We start from the raw sequence: 22,199 nt of genomic DNA, 5'->3' as shown, positions 1-22,199 counted from the left end.
GTATTATCGTTGTGGCCTGGAACTTTCTTTACTCCGGGCACTCTGTCCTCCTACCCCTGGCAACACAGCGGCTTTCAAGGCTGCCTGTCCAGCCACGTTCCTGCGATGACCAGCAGCGGGCAGGGAGGCTGGAGCACCTCCATGGCAGCCCTGGAAACCTCTGCATCTCGGAGGGGCATCCCCAGAGACAGTGAGAGGCCCTGGTGTGGCCTTCCCACCACGGCCTGTCCCCAGGGGACACAGGGGGCAAACCTGTCTGCACACCAGGAGGTGTGGCTCATGGGATTACCCGCTCATCGCTTTTATTTTATTTATTTTTTTATGTTTTAGTTTTATGGTCCCGAGGCGTGTGGGATCTTAGCTCCCCGACTAGGGATCGAACCCACACCCTCTGCATTGGAAGGCGAAGTCTTAACCACTGGACCGCCAGGGGAGTCTCTGTTCATTGCTTTTAAACCCACCTTGTCTTTGTAATGGATGCTTGTATTAAAATATGATTGTTTTAAGTATTATTTAATGATGTGTGTAGAAGTAACAGAATTTGTAGCTTTTGTAAAAATTTTTGAGACTGCCTCAGGTAATTTTGGAGGTTTTTGAATAAAGTACTCTCAGAATGGAACCAGATAGAGAGTCCTCACCACCACCCATAATCCTCCCCTGTGGAAGTTAGAGTGCACCTGCAGGTCCCAGGGGAAGACTGGACATGCTGTGGGGGCGTCTGGGACTTCGGGGCTGGCATTGCTCAGACGAGTGATGCTGGTCTGTGTCTCATGCTGGGCCCAGGTTAACCCCAGATGGAGCGGATGACCTGTGGGTGACAAAACTTTAGAATAAAGTGTAGGAGAATTCGCTTTGGATTTTGGGATGGAGAGGATTTATTGAACAAAAAAGAGAAAAAATACGTTCACACAGATTTGATATATTCAGTTACATTAAATTGTGAGAGGGAATTCCCTGGCAGTCCAGTGGTTAGGACTCCGCGCTTCCACTGCAGGGGGCACGGGTTCAATCCCTGGTCAGGGAACTAAGATCCCGCATGCTGTGCAGTGTGGCCAAAAAAAAAAAGAAAAAGTGAGAGATCTGTTGCATGATAATGTGCAAATAGGTAACACTACCCAAGTGTACACGTAGGAGTGGTTAAGGTGGTCAGTCCTATAGTTTTTACCACAATAGAAAAATGTATGAACTTGTGTTCATGATAAGTGAAAAGAGATGGGTGGGAAATCGGGAAGGCTGGGGGCGCCCATCATTGTGGGGTGTGGTCATCTGGGTAGCGGTTGGCCTGCCCCTTCTCTGGGACCCTAAAGTTCCACTTGTAGGTACACACCCTACAACAGTTCTTCCTAATCTGTTTGTGGTGAAGGACCAGATTTTATTTGTTTTCATTTCCATTGTGTCACAGGCTGATACTTTTGTAAACTACAATGAAAATGACTAGCTAGAAGAATAAGTTGCAAACAAAACAAAAAAATGCAAGCCCAGATTTTTTTCTTTTTACGTTTTTAAAATAAACATACAGTAAAATTGACCTTTTTTTTTGATGTACGGTTCTCTTGAGTTTTAATACATAGAGATTTGTGTAACCATCACCCTGCTCAGGCTGTGGAACACGCTCATCCGTACCCACCCCCCATGCCCACAGCATCCACTGTTCTGCTCTCTGTAGGTATAGCTGTCTTTTCAAGAATGTCACGTACATGGAATCATAGAGCTTCTAGCCTCTGCGGCCAGCCTCTCTCACTCAGCCCAGTGTTACTGAGAATCCTCCACGTTGTGTGATGGACGCTTCGTTCCTTTCTGCTGCCGAGTGGTGCTCCATTGTGTTCACCTTCCAATTTGTTATCCTTTCACAGGGACATATGTGTTGTTTCTGGGTTTAGCGATTATAAATATTCATGTACAGGTTTTCCATGTGAACATTAATTCCCGTTCCTCTTGAATAAATGCTCAGGAGCGGGAGGGCTGGGTCACGTGAAAGCCTGTCTTTAACTTTATAGGAAACTTCCAGCTCTCTTCCAGAGTGGCTGCCCCGTTTGGTGTGCCACCAGCAGTGTACGGGTCTAGCCACTGGGTGTTGTCTGTTTATTTTTTAAGCCATTCTGATACATATGTAGTGGTATCTCATTGTAGTTTGAAGTTGCATTTCCCAAATGGGTAGAGATGTTGAGTATCTTCTCCTGTGCTTATTTGCTATTGCTTTGACAGTTGGGTAAGTTTTGCTGTCAACTTCTGCCCTTAGCACTAACCTGAGCTGGCAGGGCATCACCCCGTGCCCGGCACTGCCCTAGAGAAACTGTAGGTGGGAATTGCTCAGAAGGTTCAGAGGACCCCAGTAATAGCAAAACCTGGGAATGACCAGGCATCTTCCAGTAGAAGAATGGATTGACAAGTTGTGGCCTGTTCCCAAAATGGAATTTGTCCAGTACTAGGAATGAGTGAATTATAGATATATCCAGCAATTTGGGAGAATCTTAGAAATATATTGAGTTTCAAAAACAAGTCACGGGCCAAAAAAAACAAGTCCCAGAAGGCTGCATACACAGTGTTAAGACCATTTGTTTTTTAAACAAGGTCTTATTTATTTATTTACTTGTGGATGCATTGGGTCTTCATTGCTGCACATGGGCTTTCTCTAATCGTGGCAAGGGGGGCTACTCTTCGTTGCGGTGCGCGGGCTTCTCATTGCTGTGGCTTCTCTTGTTGCAGAGCACAGGCTCTAGGCGCACGGGCTTCAGTAGTTGTGGCTCGCGGGCTCTAGAGCGCAGGCTCAGTAGTTATGGCACATGGGCTTAGTTGCTCCGTGGCATGTGGGATCTTCCCGGACTGGGGCTCAAACCCGTGCATTGGCAGGCGGAGTCTCCCCGCCCGCCCCCCCGCCCCCCATACGCGGGCCTCTCACTGCTGTGGCCCCTCCCGTCGCGAAGCACAGGCTCCGGACGTGCAGGCTCAGCGGCCACGGCTCACGGGCCCAGCCGCTCCGCGGCATGTGGGATCTTCCCAGACCGGGGCACGAACCCGTGTCCCCTGAATCGGCAGGCAGACTCTCAACCACTGTGCCACCAGGGAAGCCCAACAGGTGGATTCTTAACCACTGTGCCACCAGGGAAGCCCAAGACCATTTTTTTAAGCTGAAAAAATTAAAACTAAATAGTGTTTAGGGAGAAACATATGAGGTAAATTTCTTTAAGCAAGGGATTGTAATAAACATTGCTTCAGGGTAATGTATATGGGGAGAATGCAGGAAGTTTCAAAATTATTGGTAATTTTCTAGTTTTTAAATTGAAGGATGGGATCATGGTGTTTATTTTATCATGATGCATCATGACTTATATGTGCCATATCTTCCTTTCTGTGTATCAAATATTATATAAAATATTTAAAACAGAACCAAGGGACTTCGCTGGTGGCTCAGGGGATAAGACTCTGCACTCCCAGTGCAGGGGGCCCAGGTTCGCTCCCTGGTCAGGGAACTAGACCCCACATGCATGCTGCAACTAAGAGTTTGCATGCCACAACTGAGGAGCTCACGTGCTGCAACTAAGGAGCCCGCCTGCTGCAACTAAGACCCGGCGCAACCAAGAAAGGAAGGAAGGGAGGGAGGGGGATTAAAACAAAAACAAAAACAGAACCAAATAGCCTTCCTTTTAAGACGTTTTCAAATCTGTTCTTCCAAAGTTGGCATATGATTTTTCCAAAGTTGGCATATGATTTTTTTCTGCAATAGTAGGTTGAATTCAACAGCAACTCTTCATAAACATTCAGTGCGTGCTGATTTTACACACGGAGATACAAGAGTCAGAATACACATCTCTTTCCCCTGCAGATGTTTAAGTCTTCTAAGGAGCATAGGCGTGCCCTGTGAGCACAGGGATTTTTGTCCATTTTGTTTACTTTGTTCACTGCTAAATCCCCAGCTTTGAGAGCAGAGTGTGGCACATGGCAGGTGCTTCCTAAACATTTGTTGAACAAATAAACAACACACAGACATATGCTCAAGGCTCAGGATGGCTGCATAGAATGTGATGGGTTCTGCTGTACATCCGTGGATCCCCACCAGGGATCTCGCTTCACAGTCGGAGGTCTCAGTAGGGGTTCCACGTAGGAGTGGGCAGGACGTTGAGGAGACCCCAGGTGCTCAGGGTTGGCAGCACTGCCTCTGCCTAAGAGCGAGCTGTCAGGCCGTGAGGCCCAGTGGGCGCAGTGGCAGGAAGAGGCTGGTGTCAGACAGGGTCTGTGTCCAATAGGACCTTGTAGGGCAGGCCCGGGAGCTGGGATTTGATGCTGCAGCCAGTGGGCTGTTGGGGAAGGACCTGAGTGGGGTGGTGACAGGAGTAGAGCCGTGCTTTACAGACTTGTCCTGGCGGCAGTGAGGGAGGACAGACTGCGTATGCTCCAGAAAAGCCTCCCCCTTTACCGGACCCCTGCCTCTTGGGGTTGGCGAGCTTTGACTGGTTTGAAGCCCATTTTTCCCTGCTCGTGTGCGGCTTGGCTGCCCCGCAATGTGGAGGAGCCCCAGTACTCTTCCTGGCAGCACCAGGACGCACTGCAGATTCGCAGAATGTGCCCATTGTTTGTTTTTAAAGGTATGTGTTACTAAAAATGACGCAGCCTGAAGGTCAGGACCTAACCCTCCTGGGGCCAAGGCTGGGAGCATAGCTGGGATGGCAGTTCCTGAGTTAATAGCAGGTGTAGCTCAGGTAGATGTGGCTGCTCCCCAGGTGCTGACGTGGGCCTCGGGGATGCCTTTGAAATTTAATCGAAACGGGTTTAGGAAAAACCAAAATGCTGAGGTGCTACGTCAAATAGCAGACGTGACATTTCCTGGTGGTCCAGTGGTTAGGACTTGGCGCACTCACTGCTGTGGCCCGGGTTCAATCCCTGGTCGTGGAACTTAGATCCTGCAAGCCACACAGCGCAGCCAAAGAAATAGAAAACAAAACAAATAACAGGTGCTGGACTCCTGGACTCCTCAGGCAAAGACAAGTCACCACCTCAGCACAGCTGGCCTGTTCCTGGACCTTGAGGCTGGCGGCAGAGGACACCTGGTTTCCCCCGTGACACTCTAGTGGAGCCTCCTCACGGCGTTGAGCTTGGAGCTGTGTGCCTGTGGTGCCAGGTATTGGGGAGATGGGGGAAATCGAGGGAAGCAGAAGACAGGTCACAAGACAATGGGAGAAACCAACTCTGGGGAGGGGAGAGCGCTGACCAGGTGCAAAGGGCATGGTCTTCAGTTTGTCACTTGTGGGACATTATTTTTAGGATGATTTTTTTTCCCGCTTTGGAAAAATGTTTATTTCTTTTAAATCATTAAAGTATACCCGATCACTATAGAAAATTAAGAGGGATAAACAACAAGGTCCTACCGTATAGCACAGGGAACTATATTTGATATCCTGTGATAAACCATAATGGAACAGAATATGAAAAAGAATGTATATATATGTAGAACTGAATCACATTGCTGTACAGCAGGAATTAGCACATTGTAAATCAACTATACTTCAATGAAATAAATTTTAAAAAATAAAATTAGAATAAACCTCAAAAAAAGAAAATTAAGAAAATAAAATATTAAGACTTTTGAAAAAAGTTGATTTTAATGATTTAAAAACCCCACAAAACCCGATTCTTTCTCTCTCCCCTTCACTGTCTTCCACAACCTTTCTGCTTGACAGGAGCCTGCTAGATGCATTTCCCAATATCACACGTGCTAAGAATGAAGTCAGATCTGTCCGTTTGCAGTTCAGGTCACTCTCTTAGTTACAAGACCGTGTCCCAACTGAGCATGAAACTTAAAAGTGCGTATTTCCTGGCAGTGGGTAGTTTCTAACTAGAATGTTAACTTTTGAAACGTGTGTGAAAATGATGTAGAAATCTACATGTAATAATTTTTATGCTTGGACAGCATTTATTTCATTTTCTGACTCAAAATTATAAAATACCAGTTGGACTCATGTTCCTAGCAGCTGTTTTATTCTTAAAGGGCCAGATGTAAGTATTTTCGGCTACCTGGTGACACAGTCTCTGCTGAGAGCAGCCACAGAATGACAGACAAACGGATGTCTTTCTGTGTCTCCATGAAAGTTGTAAACACAGGCAGCCTGCCATCACAGGGCAGAGAATTCTGTGTTTCATTTGGCTCTCTCCTAGTATCTAACTCATGCTGAGGACAGATCGCATTCATTACAGCGGCTGCTCTGCTTCCTGCAGGCAAACTTGACATGCAGTGAAAGGCACAGATCTCAACTGGATTTCAGTGAGCTTTGGTGCGTACACTTGTGAGACCACTCTTGCATTTAAATTAAGAATATTCCTGTCTCCTAGGAGGTCCCCTTACCTCCCTGAAACAGTCGCTTTTCTGGTTTATATCACGACCTTGTTTTTCCTGTTCCTAATATTGGTATAAATGGAGTCACTTTGTGTTTCTTAGCTTGTTTGCGTAACACATTGTGTTTGAGATTTATTGATTTCATTGCTTTGTCAGTATGTTATCCTTCTTTTATTGGTAAGTAGTGTTCTGTATAGAATAGACCAGAAATTGTCAGTCCTTCTGTTGATGACCCTGTGTGGTGTTTGCTTTTCTTAGAGCTCTGTGCTGCCTACTTCACATAAGGTGTCCATCTCTCCCCCACCCCTGCTTCGCTGTGCGAAGCCGTCCTGTTTGTCTTACTTGCAGCACAAACCGCACAAGCCCAGGTTGATCAGTTCCTGCTTCCAGGAGTCTTGTGTATTTTTTAAAAAGAAAGAGGAAAAGATCATCTGTTACCTCTGTGCTCCCCACTTCCAGTGGCCTTCATTCCTTCTAAAGACGCTGGTTTCTATCTGGTGTCATTTCCCCTCGGTCCAGGTAACTCTCATTGGTGTTTCGTGAATTTTAGGTTTTTGTGATGGGTTCTCTTAGTCTCTGTCGGAAAATGTCTTCATTTCAGCCTTTGTTTCTGAGGGGTGTTTTTTCTGGAAATAGAATTCTGGTTTGACAGGTATTTTATCTGAGCGCTTTCAAGTTGGGCACCACTACCCTCTGGGTGCTGTGATTTCTAACGAGGAGGATACGGCTCACACGCTCGCTCCTCCGCAACGCGTCCATTTTCTCTTGATCTCTGGTTTTCAGCAGTGTGACTGCTGGGCCTGGGCGTGATTCTGTCCATATTCATTCTGTCTTCTGCAGCCAGGTGATCTGCAGTGGGCCTCTGCTGCTCCCATCACGGTGTTCTAGGGGAGCTATGCTCACCCTGATTTAGGGTGTCTTCCCGCCCCAACACTCCCCGGCATCAGGGGTGGTGTCTCCTGCCCAGCACCCGGCGTGTGTGTAAATGCTTTTGAACCTGTGATCCTGGGGAAGGGTGAACGCCCTTCGAGACAGACGTGTGTCCTGTGAACAGAGTCATCGTCGTTGGAGCCCCAGCAAAGCACATTGAAAGTCGTCTTTATTGCTTGGGTGTAGGGTTGCACTGTCGCTGTGCCGGAATCCCGTACCCGCCAGCGGTGACAGGAGGGAGGTGTCTTCCTCGGGGAAAGTTTGTATCTGATGCAGTCAGCGGGCTCTCCTCATCTCAGTGGAGAAACTCACAAAGTAAGGGATCTCGTTTCTCTGTTCTTTGGTATGAAGATATTATCAGGGTCATTGTTCCGTATTACATGGGAACCTAAGATTCCAGTTGGAAAAACCCTCGGAAGCCAGAGCTAGTGGTGCTTAAACCGTGATCTAAAGTAAGAAGAGTGACTGACGGGGGACGACAGTGAGTACACTTGGAGGGTTTATGTCAAAAATGCTATCACCTCGTTCACAGCTTTTCCAGCAGCTTTTCGGGGTGGGCGCTGTTGCTGCTGTCTGGCCTAATTGCTTCACATTGCAACAAATTTCTTTGGATTTTGCCATCTTGATTGGAAATGCATATTCACAACATTTCTTGCCCACGTCTTCGTTTTGTATTTGTGCAGAGTTAACTTTGAGGACCGAAAAAGAGTCACAGTAACTAAGCCGACACTTGCCCACAGCACGCAAATGTAAGTGCCTGTTCACAACACCCAGCTTCCCTAAAATAATTCACAAGAGAGCCATCACTTGACCCCTGGGTCAAGGGTTGTGCCTGCTTCCGTAATTAAGTCAGGTTTATGGGTGCGCAGTTGTGCCCATTCTTTTAGACATTGTGTGCTTCCGTGCTTCAAAGGCAGAGCTGAGAACTTGGGGCGTGGAGACTGTCTGTATGGCCCACAAGACTGAAATATTACTGTCTTGCCCTTTACCAAAAAGCTTGCACACCAGCTTCTAGAGTAATAATACTTTGACGAATAGCACCAAAGTAAGCCTTGGTGTTAAAGCCTGTGCTGACTTCTACTGCCCCCAGCTTGCTCTTTCCTGGTGTTTGACTTCTTGGCTTAGACATAATTAACTTAGGCTTGAGTTGTCCAGACCCATCGCTGTGCTGTCAGTGATTTCATTAAAATATAACGAAGTTTATTTAGTCTCTCGCTCTTACTGTTTGTGATGTCAGAAAACTCTAATGATTGAAAATTGGGTTGGAGGGAGTCCACATGAGGATGTTTGCTGGTTCTTAGGAGAATTTGGAGTTGACTAGACCCTGGTTGGCTGGATCCTCCGTTAAGGTCCCTTTGATTGGCTAGTAGCCAAAACAGATCCCCAAATGGACAGCTTGCTCTTGAACTCTGATGAGAAGGGATTCTGTGGGGACTGTTGGAGACTTGCCGGCTGTGAGAGGGAAGTTAGTGCACGGGAATGTGGGCCAGGCTCCTGGGGCTAAAGGACCTTGTCGGCCAGGAAGGCTGGGTTCTCAGTACCCGCGACAGTCCGACATGCTAAAGTCGTGTGTCCTGGAAGTGACTTGTGGCAGAGCCTCTAGGAGGGCAGACATGCATCTGGAAGCACAAGAACGACAACTTTGTAGTTTTTATAAAAAAAGATACATACATAGATTTATAAAAAGTTCATGCAGTGCAGAAAAGGCTACAGAAGAAAATGATTTTAAAAATCAAGCAATAGTATGGGAATAGGTAAAGAAATGGTAGACAACAAAGAATAAGTCTTTTTTTTTGGCGGTGTGTGGGCCTCTCACTGTTGTGGCCTCTCCCGTTGCGGAGCACAGGCTCTGGACGTGCAGGCTCAGCAGCCATGGCTCACAGTCCCAGCCGCTCCGCGGCATGTGGGATCTTCCTGGACCGGGGCACGAACCCGTGTCCCCTGCATCAGCAGGCGGACTCTCAACCACTGCGCCACCAGGGAAGCCCAGAAGAAGTCTTTTAACCTCTACTCCCTGGTTCTTCCCAGAAACCAGATTACCAGATACTTACCTTCCGAAGATACTCACATCGTCTTTTATTTTTATTACTTTTTAAAATTTATTTATTTATATTTTATTTTTGGCTGCATTGGGTCTTTGTTTCTGCGTGCAGGCTTTCTCTAGTTGTGGCAAGCAGGGCTTCTCTTGTGGAGCACGGGCTCTAGGCATGCGGGCTTCAGTAGTTGTGGCATGCGGGCTCAGTCGTTGTGGCGCACAGGCTTAGTTGCTCCGCGGCACGTGGGATCTTCCCAGACCAGGGCTCGAACCCGTGTCCCCTGCATTGGCAGGCAGATTCTTAACCACTGTGCCACCAGGGAAGTCCCCACATCGTCTTTTAAATAGAAGCGTTCCAGTTTCCCTCGAATTTGGCAAACAGAAGATCACGGTGATACTAATAAAACTGCTGCTCTCTCACCACGGCAGACCCGCCCCCTTAACCAGGGGCGCCCGTGTGCCAGGGGCCGCTGGGGCCGAGGGGCTGCACACACTTGGCCCACCCGTGTGCTGACCCGCCGTGGGGGCCAGGAGGTTTGCGGTGGGCTTGTTGCTGGAGCTCCTGCCGCCCCTCAGTCGGGATCTTGCATTTCTGTGGGTTTGTCGCCTGCCTGCAGACCTGTTGCCCCGGCTTCCATTGTTGATGACTTTCCTCTGGTTCACATCTTCACTGGCTGGATTTTATCACCAAGTTGTTTCTTCTGGAAGCTCTTGGTTCCATACGTTCTTGAATCCACATGAGCATTAACCTGTTCCTCTGTGTGGGGAGAACTTGCCTGATGGTGTCAGTGTCCAGGCAGAATGTCCCGCGTTGCTCCACCACATTCTGGCACCGAGTGTCACAGGGTCGCGCCACACCTGGTGGGGGAGGGAAAGCTGCCGGGCACTAAGGACTGGGTATGCAGAACCTGCTTTTTAATCCCCGGGATTGGGAGATGCGTGTATCGTTGAACAGGTGTCAGCCTTTCAAGTTTGGTCATAGTTGCTGGCAGTTCACTGAAACTAAGAAAATTCATTCTGGGGCTTCCCTGGTGGCGCAGTGGTTGAGAATCCGCCTGCCAATGCAGGGGACGCGGGTTCGAGCCCCGGTCCGGGAAGATCCCACATGCCACGGAGCAACTAAGCCCGTGCACCACAACTACTGAGCCCGTGCTCTAGAGCCTGTGCTCTGCGACAAGAGAAGCCACCTCAACGAGAAGCCCGCGCACTGCAACAAAGAGCAGCCCCCGCTCGTCACAACTAGAGAAAGCCCGCATAGCAACGAAGACCCAACGCAGCCAAAAATAAATAAATATTTTAAAATATAACAAAATATACAAAGCATTCTTAAAACTCAGCAGTAGAAAACAACAACAAAAAACAGAAAAGAAAATTAATTCTAAGGTTTTGAAAGTCAGTGATCTGTCTGTACCTGTGAACAAGCAGGTGATGAACCACAGTGACTAGCTTACCTAGTAACTAAGCCAGGTGTGTGCTGATTTTTCTTAGGGTGGTTCTGTCCTAGACTAGGAAATGTTGCCCCTTGTTGCAAGAACGCCTGCGATCTCTGGTGTAAGCGGTGCTGGAGAATCATGACTTAAATGCTAAAGTTCCACAGGGAATTCTTTTTAGTCAAATTAAGTAGCGGACTGCCTCTAGACGTCTCAGGTAATCATATAGTTCTATAAGCAGATACAAAAGTATTTATTGATATTTTCCTGTGGATGGGCTCTAAAGCGCTATTTAGTAGGCACTGAGTAACTGAGAATACAAAATGATTTGTCAGAGTTGTATTTTCCATAACAGTACCTAAGGACCAAAAAAATTACTTAGCCAAGTAGTAATTAAACTTGACGAAGTCATGGTACTTCCGTTGTGGAGTAAATGGACGAAATTCCTAGCAATGGAGACTTGACGAGAATATGTTCCATCATCAACATCACTGAGGGTCCCTGGGCTCTGTGCAGCCCTGCCATGGGGCGGGGGTCGGGGGGGTCCTTGTGTCCATCCAGGTGAGGAGGGAGGCTCCAAGCACGGCAGCGACTTGGCCACGCCAAGCAGCTGGAAGCTGTCGGAACTGGGCTTGAGAGTCCTCACACCCTGATTGCAAAGCCCACCATCTCTGGGACTGAAGGGAGGCGTGTTTCATTTCCTGCCCTCAGCTCTACACCACCGTCTCTTATGCTTCGTGCCGAGGTGGCTGACCTGGTGTCCCTCAGCCAGGAGGCCGCACCCTTCGGTTTGGGTTCAGGTCCTGACTTCACCTCTCTGTGTATGTGTCTCTCTGTCTGTGACATAACTGTTGGAGTGCCTGTGTCGTGAGGCCACAGGGGGCCAGGGGAGCCCAGCCCCTGCGGAACCCAGTCTGGAGGGAGTTCATGTGTGTGTCCTGTGTTGTGATCAGAAGTGACCATGCCACCTGCAGGAGGGGGCACGCCTGGGCCACTCCCCCGCAGGCCGGGACACCACCACTCCTCTTGTCACATCTTTTCCTGTTTCTTGATTTCTTTCCACGTTTTGTTGAAATACTCCTCAGATCATTGTTTCATTGAAGATGCGCGAGCAGTACTTTTCCCAGACTCTTGGCGTTTATACGTTCTTCTGACTTTACACTTTGTTGATAGTGGAATCCTAAGGTGAAGCTCCTTTCTTCTTAGAATTCGAAACGTGTTTTGTTTGGGGAAGTTCTTAGCGCCCAGGATGTAGAAGTATGGCCTCGGTGCTCTACCTGGTGGGGCCTCAGTTTGCACACTTGTGTTTTCTTTCAGCTCTAGTTTTGTTTTCAGTTGACTATTTTTTCTCAGTTGCCTGTATTCTTTGCCTTTCAAATTCCTGCCTGGCAGATTCTCTCATTTTCTGTTCTCTCTGTGCTGGTTCTGTTCAGACGCTTCCTAAACTGTGCCTTCTCTGTGCTCTGGCCTTCAGCCGTTTCAGGCATGCCGTTGTACCCGTCTGCCTCGTTGACAACTTCACTGCTCAGATAGTGATTTCCAGAGACTGTCTTATCCTTCTGTGCCCCTTTTTCTTCACAGCTTAGTGTAATCTCAGTCTCTGAGGACAGCAGAACTATTGTTTAAGGCAGTTTTAGGTTTACACAGAAATTGAGGAGAATGTACAGAGAGTTCCCTTGTACTCCCTGCCCGCCCCAGTCTTACAGTCTATTAGCGTTGGTGTGGTACATTGTTTTGAGTGATGCTCCAGCACTGATACAGAGTAACTCAGGTCTGTAGTTTACATCAGGGCTCACTCTTGGTGTTGCACATTCTGTGGGGATTTTCAAACATACAATGACATGTATCTGCAGTTGTAGTATCAGAATAATTTCACTGCCCTAAAAATTCTCTGTGCTCTGCCTGTTCATCCCTCCCTCTCCCAGCCTCTGGCAAACACTGATCTTTTTACTGTCTCCATAGTTTTGTCTTTTCCAGAGTGTCAGAGTTGGAATCATATAGTCTGTAGCTTTTTCAGATTGGCTTCTTTCACTTAAATGCATTTAAGGTTCTTCCATGTCTTTTCATGGAAAACACAAGTTTGCTGAATAATATTCCACTGTCCGGGTGCACCACAGTTCATCCGTCACCTGCTGAAGGACATCCTGGTTGCTTCTGAGTTTGGGCCACTATGAATATATCAACTTGTTTTTAAGTAGTAGCCTGTAATCACATACAGTTTATTAGATCAGTAATGAGTTTAGAAATTATGTCTGTCCTCTTTTCTTTGAACTGCATGTTATTTAGAAGTGTATCGTTTAATATTTAAACACCTGAGGTTTTCATAGGTATTTTCCTTTTGGGTCTCTAATCTGTTAGGGTTGGGGACACACCGTGTATGATTTCAGTCCACTTAAGTTTGTTAAAACTTGTTTTATGGCCCATCGTGTGGTATGTCTTGGTGATTTTTGAAAAGTGTAAGTTCTGTGGATGCGGGTGTCATAGAGGTAATCGGGTCATGGTGGTTGATAGTGTTCTTTAGACCGTCGGTATTTTTCCTGATTTTGTGTGTGTGTCCTGTCAGTTTCTGAGAGAGGGCTGTTAAGATTTTTGTGACTGTGAAGTTGTCTGCTTCTCCCCTTATTTCAGTCAGCACTTGCCTCATGTATTTTGAGGCTCTGTTTTTAAAGTGTCTCTCGCAGACAGTGTCTAGTTGGGTCTTGCATTTTTTTATCCATTTTGACAATCTCTTCCTCTTAATGGAGTTTTTAGTCTATAGAGATTCATTTTCATTTTCCCTTCAGCTTTGTAGCTTTGCCTCCTTACGTCTTTATTTAGAGGTTGCCCAAGGGACTACAAAACACACACTTAAATTTTATCTGTAGTTTTTGACGTCTCCTCTGCGTTCTCCTTGTAGACTAGCCTGCCATGGCAGACCAGAGACAGCGCTCCCTCTCTACCTCTGGGGAATCCCTGTACCACGTTCTGGGGCTGGACAAGAATGCAACCTCGGATGACATTAAGAAGTCCTACCGGTAAGAGGCCTGGGCCCGGGGCGGGCGGCTCCCGCCCCTCCTGTCTTTTATCTGCGCGTGTTTCCCCGGCCTACTCGCCTACTCGCTGTTTCACTGGTAGCCCTTCCACTGCATCTTTGTGTGTGTAGTGTGTCCCCGTATAGCTTATGATTATTACCTTAATGTTTTCTTGGCAACAAAAACAAAACAATAGCAGTGTGTGGGGTCATGCACACTCCCGACCCTGGAGCAGACGGCTCGGGGGGCAGGCCTGGCTGTGCTGAGCTGTGGTGGCAGGGTCTCACCCCCCGGGGGAGCCTTCCCGCATGGCTGAGCTTGCCCTTCCCCTGCGGTGTCCCTGAGCAGCTGCCAGAGACCGACACTGTCGTTGGTGCAGACAGTTGACACAGTCCTCTGTGTTCTCAGCTTATCTCCTTATCAGTACAATAAAATGCCTGTGCTGCACGCTCCTTGCCTGTCCCTCCATTTGGCAAATGTACAGTCAGGACGCTAGAGGGCAGCAGCGGGGCTGGAAGTTCTTGGGAGCGCCCGCAGGTCAGCTCTCACCCGGGTACTTGCTGCTCTGTGGATGGCTCAGCACGGGAGGTTTGCCCTTAGACAGTTGCAGAGATTGCTGTTGAGCCTGGTGTTCTCTAGTTCTGTGGCCGGCTGGAAAGGGAGGTGGTGACGGGTAAACGTTCCTCTGCTGGCCCTCCATCCCGGTGGATGAGCGTGAGACGTGAGACCAACAGATGGTTTTGGTTTGCAGGAAGCTGGCCTTGAAATATCACCCTGACAAGAACCCAGACAACCCAGAGGCCGCAGACAAGTTTAAGGAGATCAACAACGCCCACGCCATCCTGACGGACTCCACGAAAAGAAACATCTACGACAAGTACGGCTCGCTGGGGCTCTACGTGGCCGAGCAGTTCGGGGAGGAGAACGTGAACACCTACTTCGTGCTCTCCAGCTGGTGGGCCAAGGTGAGGGCGCAGCTCCCACTCTCGCATCCCGCCAGGTGGATCTGGGCACGTGGCGGGCTCCTCGTCCCCATAGATAGGGGCAAAGGCCCGGTCCCAGCAGATTGTAGCTGGCCTGTGGCCTGCCTGCGTCCAGCCCGCGCGCACAGAGCGAGGTCTGTGCCGAGTGGTGACGTCCACAGCATTTTCTTTCGTGAGTCACTGTGGTAGAAATAGGAAATGAACTTTTTCATCACTTCGTGGATAGATTTATTTTTGTGATTAGGGAAAACTTGTTAGAAATATCTAGCTTGAGAAACTTCTGAAAAAAATATTATTGTTTTATATTGTAACATTACCTGGTTTCCTGATTCTATCCAAAGCATCTGTCGTGTGAGGCCCGAGGGTGTGGCTCACTGCAGGGCGCTGAGCTGTCGGAAGCCTGTCTGGCAGCGGCCAGTCAGCCCTCCTCCCCTCTCAGGAGTTACCCTTCTTTACGCAGCTGGTCTCCTCCTTCCTGCCCTCCTGTCCCCGTGTTCAGTGCTTTCTTTATTCTCCTTGATCTGGAAAAGAGTCCACTGCTGGTGTGAGGACCCCTCTGTGACCCTGGCGGGGGTCGGAGGTGGGCGCAGGTTGAGAGCTGCATCCCGGCCTCGCCGCACAACCACGTCCCCTTGCCCACAGGCCCTGTTTGTGTTCTGCGGGCTCCTCACCTGCTGCTACTGCTGCTGCTGCCTCTGCTGCTGCTTCAACTGCTGCTGCGGGAAGTGCAAGCCCAAGGCGCCTGAGGGCGAGGAGACCGAGTTCTACGTGTCCCCCGAGGACCTGGAAGCGCAGCTGCAGTCCGACGAGAGGGGTGAGTGTGCCCGCCGCCCGGGGCGCGCGTGAGGGGCGGGGCCGGAGCGGGCCCTGAACGTGTCGCCCTGTCTCGTCAAACAGGAGGGCACTGACACTGTGCGGGAGTGTTTGTGGTGGCGGCGGGACGGTTGAGGTGTGAACGTGGACGCCGGAGGTAAAGCAGGCGCGGAGGGCTGTCCCCGCCGCAGACTGTGGTAGCTGAGTAGGCGGGGAGGGCCGAGGGCCGAGGGCCGAGGCCGCTGACGAAGGTCATGTGGGGCGGAGGTCCTGGCAGCCTCGCCCCGCCCTGGGCGCTTGTCTTACGACCTCCGACCCCGGTCGAGCCACCAGGTGGCCGAGCGTGTCGCCCAGAGACGGTGTCAGGGGCCGAGAGGCCCACTGGCCCGACCTGAGGCCACGCGTCGCTTGCTTTCAGAGGCCGCAGACACGCCGATCGTCGTCCAGCCGGCGTCCGCCACGGAGACCACCCAGCTCACAGCCGACTCCCACCCCAGCTATCACACCGATGGGTTCAACTAAATTCAGGAGAAGCTGTGATTCAAGGGTCAGTCAGCACCCCGCCACTCGACCTTAGAATCATGGACTGTAGTCCCAGAGGTGGGGCGGGAGCCGCCCTGGCCCCGGGAGGGCAGCGCCAGCCCGCCTCTGTGCCCGCTCACCCGCCGATCCCTGACACACGAAGTGCGTAGCATGCAGTGTTTCGAGCAGTTTAGCTACGGTCTTCTTCTTCTGTTGTTCCCTTTTTTAATAGCATGTGCAGGGTTACGTTCCATGTCTGTCTGTACTGTGAGCGTGTTGCGGCCAGGCCGCATTCCCCGGCCGTGGGGCCGCCTCAGGGCTCTCGGGCAGGTCGACGCAGCGGTTGGACGGCCCGTGTGGTCCCTCGCGGTCAGGCGGGCTCGGGCTCCGTTCCCCGTGCCCATGGGGGCCTGAGGCAGGTGCTGCCTGGCTGGAGCCGTGGGGTCTGCTCCCTGCCCCGGGCCTGCCAACCATGTGGCCACAGGCAGGGCCTCTGGACTCACCCGCCAGGAAGGAGCTGGGCCCACTCTCCCAGCGCCGGGGCGTTTCTGTGGCATTCGTACCAAGGACAGTCTATGCGGGACCCGTTCACCTCGTCTGCTTAGCCTGTAGCAGTTGTTTCTCATGTCTGACCTGAGGCCCCCGTGCTTCGAGTGTGCTCCCTCCCGGGGTGGGGACGTTCCCACACGTCCCCAGGCCATGAGCTGGATGGATGGGGCCCCTTCCGCAGCCTCCACTCTCCCCTTCCCTGCATCGTCCTCCACATTCCTTCAGGCCCACCTGGCCTCTTGGTAATGCTCTTTGAACCTCTAAGAACCACAGATGGCAGCAGCGGCCCAATTAGTGGTGGTCAGAGGGGCTGGGAGTCCAGGCTGCCCGTGGTGAGTGGGCTGCACAGCCCTCCCCTCTGTGCTTCGCAGAGCTCTCACCCCCCCCTCGCTTTCCTCCGACTGCTCCCTTTGGCTGTCGTTGCTGGTTTGGGCAGAGCTAGAGACGTTGGGCTCACGGAGAAAGGACCAGCTGGACCAAAGGCACACTCAGGGCAGAGGGTTGGGTCCCCAAGTGGCCCTGGTGCCCTTGGGCTCGTTAGCCCGCAGCCAGACCACAGAAGCCCCGCTCACCTCTGTCCGTGCACCGTCTGTGGGCTGTTGGAAGCCAGTCTGTCTTGTCTGCGTCCAGACCTGTGGGTGGCCCCTGCTCTGAGGACTTGGAGACGTGGCTGTGCTGGGCCCGCGCAGACCAGCACCTGCCGCGGGACCTGCGTGGCCCAAGTGGGTCTGGTTTCCCATCATGCACCTCGTGACTGCTGGGCTCCTCCGGAATGTCCCGTAGGGAAGGCCGTGGGGCAGGGGCAGCACGCAAGGAGGTCAGACGCACCAGGACACCTTCCCGAGCCACCGACTACCACCACCCCACCCCAGCCCCGCCCAGGCCCCGGGTGCCCGCTGCCCTCACGGTGCTGTGGGGGGTGAGCGTCCGGCTCTGCAGGCACCAGGTCCGTGGGCACTTGTGGGTTCCGTTTTGTTTGGGGTTTTGCCCTTGAAAACAATCACGAAGACGGTCAGCAAGAGGGGAGGTCTGCGCTGATGTTAAATGAGGAATAATCTGCTGAGATCCGGCCTCTCAGAAGGACAAGAAATCCGTTGTTTGACCTGCCCTGGAGCAGGGAGGAGGCCAGACACTAGGACAGTCTTAGGTGCCAATTCCAGGCCAGCAAGAATTCAGCCTGAGAGCAGGCTCTAGTCGGCCTTCCTGACGTTTCTGGAAATAACTTTAGGAAATGAGTTGTTTTTCCCTAGAGCGGCCAAGCACGAAGTTCAGAGGTTGGGCTTCAGGTAGGCAGCCGCCTTCCACAGTGACCGTGTCATTGCTTCGTGGGCAGAAAACTCCGAGGCGCGTCACGCAGGTCAGGGCGGATCTCTGCCGGGTCTTTTGGTTCCCGAATCTTTCTGATCGTCCACTAGAAACGTGATGCTCCCCTGGAGGCCAGAGGGGCAGGTCCGGAGGTTTGTTGAACCCAGTCTCCTGTAGAATTTGTAAAAACTAAACAAATCGTGACGGTGATGAGAACAATCCTCAAGGCGAAGCTGATGACTCCGCGAGGGCTGGGCACCCCGAGGCCAGGCGCAGGGCCTGGACCATGCCCCCGCACCTGACCCCGGCCCTGACCCCGACGCACGTCCACTTTGTTGACTTGGAGGCAGAAACCCTTTCAAAGACTTCCCTGTCTGTGCTTTCAGGCCCTCCCGCTGACTGAAGACCTAGGTCCCTGGTTGCATTTCCCTTTTCCTTGTGTGGCCCATCTGCTTCCCTGGTGAGCGGGGTGTTGTGTCTGGAGGGCCCTCTGTTCACGTGCGCGGAGGGGACAACCCTCTCCTGCTGTGATGGGAACAGGAGCGCCTCGGCCCTCGCTCCAGGGCCACCGAGGCCAGTGCTGGGTGCCCTGAGGCTCTGACAGCGCTGCCCGCCTGTGGCCTGCCGGGAGCGTGGGAGAGGCTGCAGGGTGCAGACGGGAGCTGCCGCGCGTACATTTCTGTTTTCGCTTGGTGACGTGGTCTCTTGTCCTTTCTGGGCGTTTTTCTGTTTTCAACCTGCTGTAGACGTTACCGCTCGTGCGTGAGCTTTCCTACTTCTCCGACGAGTCGAGCAGCCAGCTCCGCTGGGGCCCCTTAGGCGTGCTGTGTCCACTGGGGCCGCTTGGGCGTGCTGTGTCCACAGGGCTCCTGCTTGGGGAGGGGCCCTGCCGGGACCATCTGGCGTATTCTAACCGCGGGCGGTCTGTTCCAAGGGAGCTTGTGCCGTGCCCGCTGGGGAGACGGGCAGCCTCCGTGGCACCTGGTGTGAGACCACCTGTGAGGGGGGCGGGCACCGGCTCGTGGGCTCTCCCTGGAGGGGCCCGGTCCGTTCTTCCCTGGCTCTCAGCACATCCCGCCAGGGGGACAGCGCGGGGGGCGGCGGTGGTGGTGAGGGGCGTGAAACAGTGACTGATGTCACTCCTTTCCCAGCGTTCTGAGCTGTGAGCCCCTGTGACACAGGACTCGCCTGTTTTGTTATTTTGGTTGTGACTCCTTCTCCTGTGGAAGTGGCAAAAGCTACATTTTTACTGTCCTTTCAAGCGCGGTTGGCGTCGTCTCTGCTGTAGGTGTGGGCGGTGTGTGTACATATGTGTATATGTATATATCACCCAGCGGCGTGAGTGCCGCCGTCCGGGGCGAAGCGACAGTACAATAAAAGTGGCTCCCAGACAGCCTCTGGTTTCTTGACGAGTCGGGGCAGGAGCAGGGGGTCTGGGCGAGCTCCTCTGCCATGTGCACAGAAGGAAACAGCGGCCCTGTTGTGTCCCTGGAATCAGTGTGGACGGCAGGCCGGGTGCCCGAGCGCTGCCAGTGTCGGCTCCTCCAGGGTAGGGTGCAGGGCTGCCAAGGTCACACCCATACCTGGGGGCTCACTTGACCCACAGGTGAGCGGCTGGAAACCCCTCCCTCCCCTGAAACATTAAAACCAATTTTCTAAGCATCAGATACAATCAGTGACAAAGCCACGTTCAAAGGGGTCTCTGTTCTGACCCCAGATCCACCCTGGAGGGTCCCCGGGGAGGAAGCGGCTGGGCCTGGGGTCCTGTGGGCAGCAGCTTTTGGTGATTTTGTCTCCCTGGAAATAAGGGTGTTTCAGGGTGGGCGAGGGGAGCAGTTTACACTGAAACATGTATGCGTCATGGTTAGAAGCTAAATGCAGGCGCGTGGACCGCGATCGTCCGTGTGCTGCTGTGTCCTGCTGCTGGGACCGACCTCCGCCCTGAGCCCACGCACACCCCTGGGGCTGGGCTGGAGGGTCACGGTGGTTTCCCATGGTGATGGTCTCTTATGTCTGAATGTTGACCTATAATAAAGATAACTTGTAAAAAATAAATGTTTTCACTGCAGGCTGGGTGGGTGCTTTATTTAACGATGCCTGCGTGGTCCTGCTTTAGGGGAGTCTTGCGCTCTGGGGGCAGCTGAGCTCAGCGGCCCTCCTGAGTCCTCTGGGGGCTGGGACCTCGCTACCACCTGCCTGGTCTGAGTGTGGACAGACTCCCCTCCATTTTCTAAATACCACGACTGGGGTGAGGGAAGGAATGTTTGAGCTGGGAGAGCCACACGCCAAGGGCAGCTTGGACTGTGGGTCCTGGAGCCCTCCTGGGACACGGCCAGCAAGCCAGTGGCCAACAACCACTGGTCCCACTGTCCCCTCCTATCCACCCAGCTGACCGTCCTACCACCTCAGCCTCTGGGAACCATCCCTGCCGCCCTCAGACAGCGGCCCCTCCATCCTGCTGCTCATGAGCAGCTGTCTGGCCGGGTGAGCGGGGCTGCAGCTCTCCAGGAGAGCAGGCCAGTCCTGGGCCTGTCCTCAGCTGGCAGCACAAAGTCAGGAAGGGGCTACCGCAGAGGGCACCTGGCCAGCTCCTCTGCCCCTTGGGCAGCCCCGCCCACGTCCAGCTCCTGTCCCTCTGCCTGCTCCACCCAGGGCATCAGCGTGCAGTATGCTCGGGTCCTCACGCCTGGACACCGCTGCCCCATCTTCCTGGGTTGTCTCCAAGCGGCTGGTGACCCGGCCCTGCCCTCTGGCATCTCCCAGGCAGGGTCCGTCGTCCTACCTGGCTCCCAGGGAGTTCTGAGATTTCCCTCCCCCCCATCACTTGGACGGCAGGGAGAGGGGAGCAGGGGACAGCCTGAGCACCACCACGGCCCCCTGACGTGGTGCCTTTGTGCCTGTCTCCCACCCGAGACAAGCATCCACTCCTGGGCTCTTGCAGGAGGCGGCATCTCTGCCTCAGGGTGTGTACGTCCACCACGTGTGCCCTTCTGTACACATCGGGGTGCTCAGGCCCTGCGGACCCTGGCGTTCGGTGGGAGAGGCCACCCTAACCCAGGAGGCCCAGGGGTCTGGCTACCTGGCACTGCAGGGCTGTAGCGAGCAGGTACCTCCAGAAACACCAGGCCTGGCTGCCGGCGCTGCCTCCCACGCCCCGGGGGCGCTGGTCCCTCGCGCTTGTGCCCCCCTCAGGTGGGGTGGGTGCTGGGTCTTCCTTCTGTGTCCTTGCCCTTAGCGAAGGGCCTGGCGGAAATGATTTGAAAAAATCTAAACAGCCTAAAAATACTAAGAATTGTGTAACAAACACCTTGAAACTCTATTCGTACATAACAAATATGGAGTAGTTTAGATTTCCCACAAAAGAAAACATGACAGTGAAGACCCACTTGTACGTCTCTCCCAGGCCCAGAGGTGGCCCACTAGGCACTCCAGCTCACTTCTGTTTGTGGTTTTAAACCCTGCCTACCAGTCTCAGCGTCCATAAATAACACGTACCACTGATTGCTAAGATTTCATAAGTTGTACAGCACTAAATCACTGTGAGTGTCCGTTTAGCGCAGGGTTTTTTTTTCTCAATCCAGGTGGTTACATCTAGGTCTAGTTAATTTCTGTACAGCACATATCATATGAATTAAACACAAGTGGTTGGTGGTCTTGTTCACTGAGGATACAGGTGGGTTTTAGTTCCTGGCTGGTGAAGCAGAGCTGCACTGCCCTCACCGGGGACCATCGCTGGGCAGGCGTCTGGAAGCCCGCCCTTGACTGGTGGCCCCAAATGCCCTGCACATCCACAGAGAGGAAGGCCCCCTTCCCACCTCCCTGCCAGCCTTGTCGTCCTCACACGTTTTTCCTTATTTTCAGTATTTTCTATCTGGGATACTTAGAAATAGGACGTGACAACGTGACACCACCCCTTCATGATGCGCATTCGGGGTGGTGGGCAGCGGGACCTCAGCCCCTACTGGCCCTGGTTTAGGGGGACCGAGGGCCGCGGGCGCGGCTGAATGGCACCTCGGAAAGACTCCTAAGTCCCCCCGATGCCCCTTGCCCTCCCGTGCCCAGTTCCAGGACCCTGGCTGAAGCTCCTGGCTGAAGTCGGGGTCGTCGGGGTCGCAGCGTGCGGGCAGGGTCCTAGGCGGACCTCCCGCCCCCCTTCCCCGCCCCACTCGCAGCACCACAAGGCAGCCCCGCCCGTGGGCGCGCGGGGCGTGGCCACGAGGAGGGGCGGGGGTCCGGGCGCGCCTGGCGTCACCCGCCCGAGGGGAGAAGCGTCTCCCAGGTCGGGCTCCGGGC

General features: G+C 52.5%; 1 protein-coding gene across 2 annotated transcripts in view; it reads left to right on the top strand.

Moving 5' to 3' along the window:
• Nucleotides 1–19,969, top strand: part of DNAJC5 (DnaJ heat shock protein family (Hsp40) member C5) — a 30,892-nt gene extending 10,923 nt beyond the window's left edge. Inside the window, exons 2-6 of one of the 2 annotated variants that reach the window (XR_009522247.1) lie at nucleotides 13,620–13,737; nucleotides 14,486–14,699; nucleotides 15,360–15,531; nucleotides 15,615–15,687; nucleotides 15,949–16,069. Coding sequence is in view for 1 of the 2 variants with exons in the window: in XM_060033249.1 (XP_059889232.1) it covers nucleotides 13,631–13,737; nucleotides 14,486–14,699; nucleotides 15,360–15,531; nucleotides 15,949–16,052 (597 nt within the window). In the remaining variant the exon portion in view is untranslated. Of the gene's footprint in view, nucleotides 1–13,619; nucleotides 13,738–14,485; nucleotides 14,700–15,359; nucleotides 15,532–15,614; nucleotides 15,688–15,948 lie in introns of both variants that reach the window. The other variant, XM_060033249.1, reaches the window with a different exon arrangement.
• The last annotated feature ends 2,230 nt before the right edge of the window (nucleotides 19,970–22,199 follow it).

This window comes from Delphinus delphis, chromosome 15 (assembly GCF_949987515.2).
Source record: "Delphinus delphis chromosome 15, mDelDel1.2, whole genome shotgun sequence".
Taxonomy (NCBI): domain Eukaryota; kingdom Metazoa; phylum Chordata; class Mammalia; order Artiodactyla; family Delphinidae; genus Delphinus; species Delphinus delphis.
Note: the sequence above shows the minus strand (reverse complement) of the source record. Positions and strands in the feature narration are given on the sequence as shown.